Below are 13,236 nucleotides of genomic sequence, written 5' to 3' on the forward strand. Positions count from 1 at the left end.
TTTGTTTTGTTTTGTTTTGTTATGGATTTTTTGTGTTTTTCTATTTAGTTTTTTTGTTGTTTTTTTTTATGTTGGAAGAGCACTTTTTTTTTTTATAGAGGCCAGGTCACTTTTATGGTTCTGTGTAAGCCATCTCTGAACAGAACATAAAGTTTATGCGTTTTCCTTTCAGGGGTCTTTCTTCTCTCCATATCAGTCCTGACAGTTGAAGCTATAATATAAGCACGGGTGTTTCAAAAACTCAAGATGAGACGCATTCTACCATGTTCTTACATTTGGTAAAGAAAAATAAGTAAAACAAAATATCCACTTCAAACTATATTTTTTCTGGGTCACAACAAAACAGATAATCTAAAAGTTATCTTTGATTATTTTTTATAGTATTACTTTAGAAAGTATGCAGTACCATGCCTTTTGGCCCACTGATTCTGCCTTCTATAACACTAAAAAGGGGGGATAAAAATAAATGAAAATGGAAAAAATGAAGAAAAAAAACCAAAAAAAAACAAGGGTTAATACATGGTATAACTACAGGATAAGGAAAAAAAAGCCCAAAATAAAAGCTGCTTCAACTTTTTTTCTCACCTTTTCCTTTTTGCTTAAAGGGGTTTAAATTCCTTTTAAGGCTCAATCAAAAGCTTTTGTGCGCACTTTCATTTAAGGCTTCTAAATGTTCTTTCATTTTAATTTTCCAATTTTCTGATTAGCCCGAAACATCTGTGCTGAGCTGAGGCTGGTGCGAAGGCCGTTCCTGCTGGGCAAGACGCAAGGTGCCGGCACTCTCACTGGAAGGCCTGGTGGAAGCGAGGCAATGTGGTGGTGCTAAGGCTGGAGCTGAACACTGGTGGGAGGGGGTGCAGAGATCCAAGACCCAGACTCCCGCTGGAGCTCTGCTGCTCCTGAGGTTGCGGTTGCAAAGAGGTAAGAGGTGCTGTGGCGACAGCAGCGGCTGCTGCCGCTGCAACTGCTGCAGCATGGGGCTCAGCAGTGTGCAGAGACGATGAAGAGGAAGAAGAGGAAGTTGAGGAGGTCGCAGATGAGGTGTAACCCATGACTAGCCCTCCAGTGCTCATGGGGGCACTGTAGGGAGGCAGGTTGATGGGCAGGAAACCCAGCAGGTGGGAGAAGTCCATGTTAGCAGCACACAGAGACTCAGCGATCACTGCAGGGCTCTTAGACAGAAGGGGATCCCCGCAAAGCTCATCCGCCAGGCCCGTGGCGGGCTCCAGTCCATCCTTGGGGGGTGAAGCAGCAGCGTGGGGCTCTGCAGAGGGAACTGGGCCTGGCAAGCCACTCTGCAGATCCATGAGGAAGCTCTCCATCTCCACTTTCAAGGGCTTGTCCAGCAGGTATGAGGTAGATCCCAGCTGGTACTTGGGCGCTGGCTGGGGCTGGTGCTGCTGCTGGGGAGCCGGAGGTTGATGGTGGGGGGGCAGTGGAGGGGAATGGTGGTGATGGTGATGGTGGTGGTGATGGTGATGATGATGGGAGTGTGGGTGAAGAGATGCAGGAGATTCCATATGACAACCCATGCCCATAGCGGCAGACAAGGAGCTTGGCATCAGAGATGGGTGTGGGTGACCCACCCCAGAATTTGACATGGCCTGGAGGTGGTGGGGGTTGTACATGCCCATTGGAAAAGGTGCCCCACTAGGGAACGGTTTACCCATCATGGGGTCTTTGTTGGGCCCCATGCCACACATCATGGGGCTGAGCTCCTCCTTCACTGAGCAGGGCGGAGAGCCCGTAGCTAAGAGACCTAGCATATCGGGGGGCTCTGTCTTAATCTTCAGCAGCTCCTGCGAGTGGCTCTTCTTCACATGGCGCGTCAGATGGTCCTTCCTGCCAAAACGCTGGGCACAGTACTGGCATAGGAAGTCCTTTCGGCCTGTGTGGACCACCATATGTCTTCTCACATCCTTCCGTGTGTAGAAACGCCGGTCACAGTGGTCACATGGGTGTTTTTTCTCTTTAGTACCGGCTGAGGACTTCCCAGAGTGGCTCTTAAGGTGCTCCAGGAGAACAGGTGTGCTCTCGTAACTCTGCATGCACACTTTACAGGTGAGATCCCCCGCCGTGGCGGAGTGCATGGCCACATGGCGCTTGTATCCCAGCTTGGTGTTGTAGTGCTTCCCACATTCCTCACACTTGAAGGCCTCTTTGTTGGGGTCATGGGTCTGCAGGTGGTTCTTCAGGTGGTCTTTGCGGTGGAACATTTTCTCACAGAATGAGCACTGGTGGGTCTTCTGCGGAGAGTGTGTGGCCATATGCCTGTGAAAAGTAGAGATTGTGAATGGAAGGGGAAATTACACGTCTGACTGTCATGTTTGTTAGTGAAGCATGCATTCTTTCAGTCAAACCCTTGGTAACTATAAATACATACACAAGTCACAGTGGCTTCCAGGCAGGACCAGAATGGGTTTTGGAACCAGTTGCTCTGATACACCAGACACACTGACGTGTTGGTGAATTTAGTCACTTAAAAATGAATTTCTGGCCATGTGAGGCTGGAAACAAGTTCATCACCTTATACAGCTCACATAGATATATGGTCATGCTGAGGCTGGGCTTGTGAAATGTGCAAATGTGCCAAAACTAAGCAACAGGTACCCAGGTTTGCGGTATTTTATATATATGGAGATCATGTCAATCTTTCAAGGTGACATTATGATTTTTTGACTGTCCTGCTACAAAATTAGGCTAATGCAAGCTTTTTTTGGGTTTGGAATGTTATATCTTCTGAAAACCACCCTAACCTTTAGTCAGAACTCTGATCACCAGATAAGTGGAAAGTGTCTGTATCTGTCTAAGAGCAAGGAGCATGTCCAGATCTACATATCTATATACCAAACTTGGTACATTTACTCAAATACCTAAATGAAACAGACATGTGTCGCACTGTATTCAAAAGGATATGAACTGAACTATGTAATTCAAGGCTCTGTACCTGAAGAGTTTGTATTTGGAGCTGAAGGCCTTGGGACAGTGTGGATGTGAGCAGTGGAAGGGTTTCTCTCCTGTGTGACTCAAGGCGTGGAGCCGGAGCTTCTCTGGTGAGGTGAACAGAGCCCCACACACCAAACACTCGTTCCCACTTGCTCTCCCCACCTCTTCTCCTCCTTCCTCCCTCTTTCTCTCTTTCTCCCTGTCTCGCTCTCTCTCTCTTTCTGTCAGGGGCAGTGGGGCGGCGCTCCCAAACAGCTTGGCAGCAGTCCGTCGTCCCTCTTCCTCCGGCGTCAGTGCGGTAATACGGTGTGAGGCATCGGCGGCAGCAGCTGCCATGGCAGCCCTAGAGTGCCGCTGCCATGAAAATTCACTTGTAGCTCCCCTGCCTCCCAGGCTCAACTTGGGAAGTTGCAGGTCAGGGGTTGTTGAAAAAGAAGACAACACAGATCTGATCACAGAAAGAGCCAATGAGCCACAGGAAACATCGAGGTAAACCAAAATCTGGGGTGAGACAAAACATACAAGCTTTGAAACCAGCTGCCTTGAAGCTTGTGGAAACACTGCACACACTTCTTATAAACCCTCATTTTACCTGTTAGTGAAAATCTTTCTTGCCTCTTCCTAAGACACTCCTCTCCTTCACTCTGGTGCTCACCCAGTCCCAACAGCTATGGTTGGTGGTGAGTGGGAAATACTGCTTTGCATCTTTACTGTGCTGTGGAAGAGAAAGCAAAAAATAATAATAATAATAAATAAGACAGTCAATGCAGTATCATAGTAACATAACAAACCAAACACCACCCAATCAAGCTGAACTTGAAACATTACTCAGCTCACTAATCAACAGGTTTGACTTGAGTCATAATGTAATTTGCAAACTCCACTTTGAAAGCAAGCTTCCTCTGAGCTCACTAGGGGGAGCTGAATGATAAGACTGATCAGCAGAAAAGCTGTTTTGTAAATGATGATTCCCGTTACAGCCACAGGACCTTTGTTTGTGCACCCATTAGTGAAGGCCAAATGCAATTACATAGCTTCATTCCTCATCATGTGTGTCTGCAGATGACAGATCAGTGCACAAAGCCAGCTTTGTGCGTGCACTTGTACATGTATGTACTTAAAGCTCTTGTAAGCTTTTAGAAAGCACACAACACTGAAGCAGCACTGGGGTAAAGAAAGAGAGCACTGGTATGGGTGGTAAAGCGTCTGGGGGTGGCTTGTGTTTACAGCAACTGAAAACCTGCACTACCTGTCACCCTGATAATGACAATGATGATGAATGACCATGAACTATGAAGTCAATCCTAATGAAAACCAGCACCAAAATCCTGGTGTCTATGAACTTGTGTTTCCGAGAGATCGTATGAACTTTTTCTTACTCACGCTCATCTTTGCATTCCCTTGTTTACCCTCAGTGGCCTCTGTGATCAACCTGTGCAAGCTAGCATACCAGCCAAGTCCAAGGTTGAGCATTCCCAATACTGATCTCAATGCCAGGCATGCTCTGTGCTTCAGTCATGTGAACAGAGAGTGTATCTGAGTGTGGTAAACAAATGCATATTGCAAAGATGCACAGAGGTCTGTACATGCATACAGAACTCCAAATGTACCGGTATCTGCATTGATGAGCTAATGAAGCTAATATGCTGGAATTTGCTTTGAGTATGTTAACATTTGCTTTTATGAGAATTTGGCGTGAACCAATATGCGCTAAACACATGACACAAATAAGCTTTCACAAATTTATTTTGGCACAAATACTTTTGATGTTAACTGAACTGTTAAAAAAACATGTTCTTTCCACCTTAAACTAGACAAAACTATTGCAACAAATCAAATCTTTCAAAGTTTTTCTTTGGCTCCTTTATCATTCATTTATAGTCAAGTCCTTACCTGACCGTTCATTGAACAGACAACTTATCAGCGGATCACTTTTATAAAGCGACAAAACGCTGAACCATGAATCACTCAAGCACCTAACCCAACCCGTAATGAACCAGTGCTATATCATCACAGAACAGACAACTGAGCATTTAACCAATTTGAAATTGTTTAGGCACTTTTTTACTAGACAATAGACAAAAAGTAGAAAAACATACAATGGAACACTATTGGTCATGGTTTAGCCTCCCTAGAGCCCAGACCTCAGCACAACTGAAGCAGTGTGGGAAGATCTTCATAATGGAACAAATGAAAATTCCTGAAGACTACTTACAAGAAAGCTTTGTTAAAATAGCACAGACTGTGTTGAAGAATAAAGGTGATCATATTGACTTTCAAACTTGTTAGAATTGTACAAACACAGTACTGAACTGTGTGCGTGTGTCTGTAGTCATTTATGTGTGCTGTGTCTGTAATTTCTTATCTATAACACACCTTTAACATGTCTGTGTGCTCCCGTATGTTCTAGTGTGTATATGTGCATTGATGTGCCCTCATAATACATGTGTTTACAGCAGTGGTTAAGAGGAGCTGACAGCTACAGCGTTATGTGGTGCTCATCATCCAGCAGGGGGTAAAACCCATCCCATTGACCACCCCCAGGGAGCCAGGTTCTATTGTACAGCCTACACACACACACACACACCCACACACACCGCACATTCCTGGCCTGAACCATGCCGTGTTGCCCTACCGTACCTCTCTACTCTGCACACAGCACCATGCACAAACACACAAACAAAAGCATGCACAAAGATGGTGTACGATCCACCAAGATTCCTGGCTGAACACAAAAGTCAAGAAATGTTGGGGGGGGGGGGGGGGGGGGGGGGGGGTGCAGGCTGAGGGTGGTTATGTAGATTTGGACTTTCCAATATTCCCAGGTTTTTGGGGGAAATTGAATAGTATATTGGATAGTACAGTACGGAGGGGAGAAACCCCACACACCAGGTCTCACATACATCAAAATTTATGAGTGATGCTAGAGGCTTTTCCATCTTTAGCCTGTGTTGATAATTGGCATGTCACCAGTACAAATACTTAACACAACAAACTTGGCAAAGCATCTTAAAGACTGACACCCCGACCTTTAGAAAACATTTTTTGGGGCTCAGTGAAGTTCCTGTTTCAACAACATTGAATTATTAAACAGTCATCATGAATGTTAACACACATTGATATAGCAATTAACCACTGACTGGCAGTCCTGTTCTATTAAATTCTTTTTTTTAGTTCATTTATTAAACACTGCAAACTTACTCCCATGCAGTCCTCTAAAATTCAAACTGCACAAAGTGGATGACATATGTGTTTGCTGAATGCTGAATGGTTGAATAGTAATAAGTGGGCCAGAATAGGGAACGGAGCGACAGCAGAGTTCACCGACACGGGGACAAAAAAAACTTAAAAAAAAAAAACCAGCATGAAAAGCACACTTCAACTTTCACTTCAGCTCTTTGGATGTTATAACTTTACTCTTCTCTGAGCCTGGATGATGGACCAACAACAGCACAAGCAAGAGCGACCCACAGAGTGGTTGTACCACATACTTTGTGCAATGCCTCCATTTGACATCAGAGCTCAGTGCAGGCAGACAGGCCAGTGGACTGCAAACATGCTCTCCCTGCTGAACCTTCACACACTCTCCTACATCCATTAAGTCAACACCGGTCTAATACGCTTTCATTTGCATGGTTCACATTATGTTAATTACACTGTATTGTGCAAAAAGTTGGAGCTACGACTAAATTCTTTATATTTTGCTAGAAAAATAAGTGAAGCTATTATTTGAAAGAGGCAGAGAAAAACATGTTAATACAGTTTATAATGTTAATGTTAGCTTGAAAGTAATATTTATTATGACCACCTTCATTCTTTAACATAGCCTGAACTCTCTTAGCCAAGCCAAGTCTTCAGGAACAGTTTTCCAGACATCTTGAAGACCACTCAAAGCTCTTCTTTGGGTGTTGCCTGCCTTTTGCTCTGATGCTCCCACAGTGAATCAATAATGTTCAGGTCTGGGCTCTGTGGAGGCCAGTCCATGAGTGATGGTACTCCATTGTGTGTTTTTCCTGCTGTGTGTTTTTCACACTGCCAATGCTATTATTGAACTGGGAGTGCAGTTTGTATCATTGCCATGCTCGAAAATGAAACTGTTGACAATCAGACTCTTTCCAGATAGTTTTGCATTGTGGATTAAAATCTGACGGCTCTTTTCTACATTTTGACGAAATTCCCAACACCACTGGCTGAACTGTCCCAAACCATGATAGAGCTTGCACTAGTTTTTAAATATATCGATATGTTTTTATAAGAGATATGAGATGTGACAATATTGTTTATATTGATATAGTCTATGTTACGTTATAATTCAATTCACCGTACACAATTACCGTATTGTGTATGTGTGTGTATAGGGACCACAAATGGGATCTGTTAAGAGACATGGTTGCAAAGTGGATTTCAAACAAGGCTGTCAGTCACGCAGTAGAACCTGGGAACACAGCAGCTGCATAATCTGTCTTTGTTATTATGCTCAGCATCTTTTAGTTTACATTTTGAATGCACAATTGTGAGCTTTCTGTTATGCACAAAAACAACATTGTTTTATTTTATTTATGGAGCATTATTATTTAATAAATGTTACTAATTTATTTCTGAGTAATTTTTTCATGTACATCTAAGCTGTATGTTAATAAAAGTGCCTGTGTGACATCTGGGACACCGCTTTGACTATGAGCACTTTTTTTGTTCTTACTTTATGGCTTTAAAAAAAATATCGCGATATACATTGTATATTGCCATCCAGCTAAAGAAAATTGAGATATGAATTTTGGGCCATATCACGCAGCCCTAGCTTGCACCATGTTTTTGGCTGTAGACACTCACTGTTAGGCCTCATTTCTAACTTCTACCATACATAAAACAGCGATTTCAATCAGAAATGTAGACATTTGTATTTATCACTCCATAAGACCTGTTGTTAGGTACTTTTTAAGGAATAATAGTTTAGCATGTGGATTAAACAAAAAAAACCTTCTTCTGAAGATCTCGATGTACAAAGACTGGACTGAAAAGTATTTAAAAAGCAGCCAATGTCCAAAGAACAACTATTAAAGCCCGGAGAGCACTCAAAAACAACATTACAGCAGGTGAAAGAAAAAAAGATGGTGGCTCAAGACATTTGGCCAATATCAAGTTTTTAAAAAATTACAGGGTAAATCAAAAATGAACATTTCAGAACTGAGCAAGTGTTAACCAATCAAAAAATATATTAAAAAATTAAGTTCTACGAGTCTCTTGGATACGTTGGATTTTGGCAATTTACAGTGGAAAATGTGTGAAAGGTCTGACTAAAATTTGATGTATTTTACATTTTCAAAACTTGCTTATTCCAACATGAAATACTATCAAAACATTTGTAAACTAAAGAAGTCAAACTTTTTGTGAAGAAAATGCCATCTCTTGGTGGCACTGCAATTGAGCGAACGGGGTGTGTTCACAGTCGATAGCAGATACGCCCCAAGAGAAGGCATGGGTACTCAAAGTGGGGGGGTGGCTGTATCTGTAGATGGGTATCAAAAAAGGTTTCAGCACTAGAAAGGTGAAAATCTGTCCATCAAGTGTTTACTGGTAAAATTTTAACCATAAAATATTCTATGGCATTATTTGTATATTCAGGTGTATACAATAATAGGCTGCACAGCAGAGCTAAGCAACAAATTGTGTGACATGTAACTAAATGAAACAACAAACTATTTTTTCATTTATTTACTTTCATTTACACTTTAAGTTAAATTTCCAGCCTACAACAAATCAATTTCCCACTGAAATATGAAACGATAAACCTAAACAGACTGATTACTGACTAGTACGCATTAATAGGGATGAACTGGAGGATACTGGAACTACCAAATTCTGACTAGTAGATGAGCTTCCCCGAGGACCTTCATTTTTAATAAATGTTTGATTTTGTTTGATGACAGCATCTTTTCTGTGCAACTCTTGCATTTTATAATGCGTCAACACTAATATGCCAATGGAAAACAACACAATACATTCTGTGTTGTATTATCTGTGTATCTATGTTTTTGTGATTCCATTCCTTCTGGTCAATCATTAAGTATCTTAAAACAGATTCACCTGCAAAACAAAAACAAACTTTTCCTGAAATTTTGTGATATACCAAAACTAGGTGTTTTAGCATCTGAAGTGTGGTGATAACTCACTTTTTTGTCTCATACGGCAGTAAACGGCATATTGTTGCATTCTGGATGAAAGACAACTTTTAGAGGCACTTTGAGAAATTTTCATGGACATTTTCCACTATTTTGTGACATTTAAGAACCAAACAATTAAGTCAAGATGTGAATTCAGTTATTAATTAATAATGAGAAATAACCGGTGTTCCATCCCCAAATGTCAGTAAAGGATGAGGACCATCTTGTTTTTTACATAACTACAAAAACTTAAATCGGTGAGATCACACAGCAATTCATCACCAGGGCTTTCCACCAGCATGAACAGAACTGCAACCTATTCCAACCACTAATTTTACTTCAGCGTGATTGCAAAGTAACAAACGTACTGCTGTAGGATGGAAATTCACTCCCCAAAATGGCAGATGCCGTAGCAGCAAACACTACACAGCACATTTACATGGAGCCTTGCTTACTTCCCCTAATCAAAAATGTTGAAAGCAGAATTGAACCGCCTCTTTCCAACCGCCTGGGTGTCTTTGGTTTCTGTCCTGGATGAAAGAGCTTCCACATTCCTTTCCTGAGGGGTCAGAGGTCAGCCTCTGCACTGCCTGCCTGCCCGCCCGCCCGCCCTAGCTCCCGCATGCTGAGTGACTGGTATTAACCCCTTCGCTGCATGCCTCAGCCATATTGAGTAACAGGGGCTGTCAGCTTCTTTACAGTCCTGGTAGCACGATGCCAAGCCAGGCCAGGAGCCTCTGCAGAATGGAGATCTGCAAAGTAGGACACTGTGGGTGCAGAAGCTTTACCATACAGGCAAACTAATTATAGAAAGTGAGTTCAGCGTCCGGAGCTAAGGTGACAACAGCCGCACTCATGGGGAGAGGAGGAGAGGGGGCAGGGGGGTGGGTGAAGTGCTCTGTTGCGCAAACATTTCAGCTAATGTACAGAAAATAGTTCTTGTTGACCCAAGAAAGGGCATCCAGTGCACCAAAAGCAGGCACAAGCAGCAAAAACAAGGTGTTTTTATAAAGTAAAAGCTTCTAAATTCTGGGTGCACCAAGCAAAGCATGCTGAACATAAAACCAAAGAACAGGCGCATTTGAGTCTGACCTGCAAAGGGAGTGTGCAAAACAAAACGTTTACCAAAGGTAATAATACAAAGTGATAAAAAAAAAAATCCTAGATATGGACTAAGAAACTGTGGTTAAACGTCAGTGTGAGGGATAGTTCAGTAAACAAAGGGAAAGATAAGAGAAGGGGGCTACAGAGGAGAGAGGTAAGTAAAAGAGGGACAAAGGGATGGTGAAAAAGAGAGGGAAAACTGGAGTGATTTTCAGCGGTGTAGTCAGGGGTCTTTGCATCAGTCAAGTGACTCCTGAGAGAGAGCCAGACAGAGAATGAGAAAGGCAGAGAGAGACGAAGCCTGGTGTGTAGGGGGTGGTGTCAGAGGACCAGGTCATGGTTAACTGACCACATTGACTAGGTATAGAAGACAGGGAGGCTTAGGGTTAGTAAAGGCAGCATGCCCACCGTCAGCTGACGCACTGCACAGTCACAAACCAATCCCAGTTCAACAACAGAAATCTGGAAGGTAAGACAGATAAAAGTACCATAGAAGTATATTGGGTGGAGTTATGGGTTTAAGCCTAATACATGGTTTCTGCATCCATCTAAACTTGTGAGATTTTCACAATCTTCAGACATGTTCCACACATGAGCATCAAAAAATTTCAATATCCCTTCAACAGCAAGAAGAGCAGTTTTGGTTATTGTGTTCTGTCTTAAGTCAAAAAGTTATTAAAAAAAACGTGTGTTCAACTGGTCAGTAAGAAATGTGAAAAGCAGAGTAGATACAGGTGTAAACAGCACGTGTTAAAAAAAACAGTTCATGAAAGGTTTCCGTGAGCCCCGGTGTCAGCGTCACATGGCAGCACAATTATAGCAAAAATCATAATCACTTTGGTCAACACTCTAACTCATTCATTAATATGACAAACCATTATGGAGTTACTGAACTTTAACATGTTTTTACTCAACATTTCCCTGCACAGTAAAGATTGTTCAAATGACAAATTACTAAGTTAAGTAAAATAAAGAGGTGATGGGAGACACATGGGAATCTGGTTGGTAGTTAGACCCACAGTAGGGGCTTTTCCTGGTTAAGCTTGTTTTGCAAGGACAACCAACGTCCACCACATGGTTTCTGGAGGTGCTGATAAAAGTAAAGAGAGCTCTGGACAGCAGCAAATCTGAGTTTGGTGGAGAAACTCTGAGCAGAGAAAGTCATCTACAGGCAACCTTCCACAGGTCCAACATATGGAAACCTTCTGAATTTTGGATGCTTTTTTTATACATAACTATATGTGTTAAGGTCTTATGAGCCTACTGTTATTAGATAATTTTACACATAAAAAAATGACAAAGAAGTAATAATAACATGTTTCAACTATCTGCCCACTTATGTCCAGTAATTACTGATTATAGTAAGCTAGATCATTCTTTGCCGTATGTGAACAAAGTTAAATCAAACAAATTGTACAGTGCTTAACAAATGTATTAGACCACCTGTTTTTGAACTAGGAAAACACACAGCAGCTGCAGACTTCTGAAAGCTATGAAAACAGTAATACCACAGGGTAGGAATAATGGATCGTCATTATCATGTAACCTTCAGAAGGGGCATTTTAAAATGACTTGACAGGGAATTCGCTTTGAACCTGGTGAGGCAACAAATGTAAAAGCTGCTCAAACCCTTCATCGCTCTCTCTCTCTCTCCATCCTTCCTCCCACCTCCTCCCCCCAGTTTCAGTTCCTCCCCTGTTTGACTTTTTTGAGGCTATAAACAGGGAGGGTTGGGGTGAGATGAGGAAGAGGAAGAGTTTCTGCCATGCCAAACCCTCACTTGTCCCGGCAGTTAGTGCAGGCCACATTGGGTCGGGATGTGGCCATAAACCCAGCACCCATGCCCCGGTGTCCTGGCTAAAGATAGCTGTGGTCTAACTTGGGGGAGGTGGAGAAGGCAGGGCTCATCTAACTGCCACCAGGCAACACCTTCACTGCTGCACTATCTCTTTCTGTTACCAACGAGAGAAAAATAACTTAATTTCCTTTAACTGTCACCAATTTTATGGCACCACAATGTTTATCTACTGAAATGGAAAATTTCCTGCTGATAACAGAAGTGAACCTCTAACTAGCTCAGGAACTGAATAGGAGTTGCCTGAACAGCAGCTAACTAAAACATATTTGACTGGGATATTTTGCACCCTCTGAACCGCTATTATAAACTATCTTGGCCAATCTTGATTAACAAATGTAACCCTAACCCTGAAAAGTTGAGGAGAATTTGAAAATAATGCAAGACTTGGGAGGAACAATTCAAAGCCCTTAATGAAACATTTACATCCTCTTTCAGGATGACAAGGTTTCATCCACTGGACCTGGATGGGAACTAAATTTGGTGAAATTTTTTGATGAATTTTGAAATTATGGGCTTTCATGGGCTTACTCCAAAGACACTCGCAGACTGGCATCCAGAATTCTAAGCAAAGTCTCTTGTAAAAAATAAAAAAATTGTAAAAATAAAATTGTATTTCTATAGCTGTGTACAATTATCTCTTTGACTACTGTGATGGTATTTTTTAATGATTAAAGTGCATGTTTTCTACACGCCTATATGAACATAAGGATAGTTTGGGTAGTTGACGAGAAAAGGCAGCTGAACAACAAAAAATATAACAAACGCCATTGCCCCTAACACCAGTTGCAGTGTTAAGGGTTTTGGTTTATTTCAGCCAAAAAGTCAGAATTTCAGAAAGTAAAAGATGCTACATTTGAAATGATGCCTCATATTTTTTTTAATCAACATGAAGCTAAAATTTATTTGCAGCACAACTGAGAAACAAAAATGATGCAGATATGACCAAAGTATTTGCCATGACATTACTAGTTAAATTTAGCCCGACACCCAAACGTTTGTAGTGTTAGACACCAAACCACAGTGTGACTGGAGCAGAACATTTAACTTTGCAGCTTTACAGATGCACAAGTTATGCTTACAATGTGCTCCTGGTTATTAACCGTATACTGATAACATACAGATTCAATATTGGTTGTCAGCCTTACCACAGATTTAGCCTGATTCTGT

General features: G+C 42.0%; 1 protein-coding gene across 2 annotated transcripts in view; it reads right to left on the bottom strand.

Annotated features, from left to right (window-relative positions):
- Nucleotides 1-465: 465 nt before the first annotated feature.
- Nucleotides 466-13,236, bottom strand: part of plagl2 (pleiomorphic adenoma gene-like 2) — a 41,846-nt gene continuing 29,075 nt past the window's right edge. Inside the window, exons 2-4 of one of the 2 annotated variants that reach the window (XM_087833416.1) lie at nucleotides 3,539-3,661; nucleotides 2,948-3,394; nucleotides 466-2,271 (exon numbers count right to left, since the gene is read on the bottom strand). In XM_087833416.1, coding sequence (XP_087689542.1) covers nucleotides 783-2,271; nucleotides 2,948-3,282 — 1,824 coding nt within the window. In that variant the 5' untranslated portion in view covers nucleotides 3,283-3,394; nucleotides 3,539-3,661 and the 3' untranslated portion in view covers nucleotides 466-782. Of the gene's footprint in view, nucleotides 2,272-2,947; nucleotides 3,448-3,538; nucleotides 3,662-13,236 lie in introns of both variants that reach the window. The other variant, XM_087833415.1, reaches the window with a different exon arrangement.

The sequence above is a fragment of the Neolamprologus brichardi genome, chromosome 20, assembly GCF_056152115.1.
Source record: "Neolamprologus brichardi isolate AB-2024 chromosome 20, ASM5615211v1, whole genome shotgun sequence".
NCBI classification, from domain to species: domain Eukaryota; kingdom Metazoa; phylum Chordata; class Actinopteri; order Cichliformes; family Cichlidae; genus Neolamprologus; species Neolamprologus brichardi.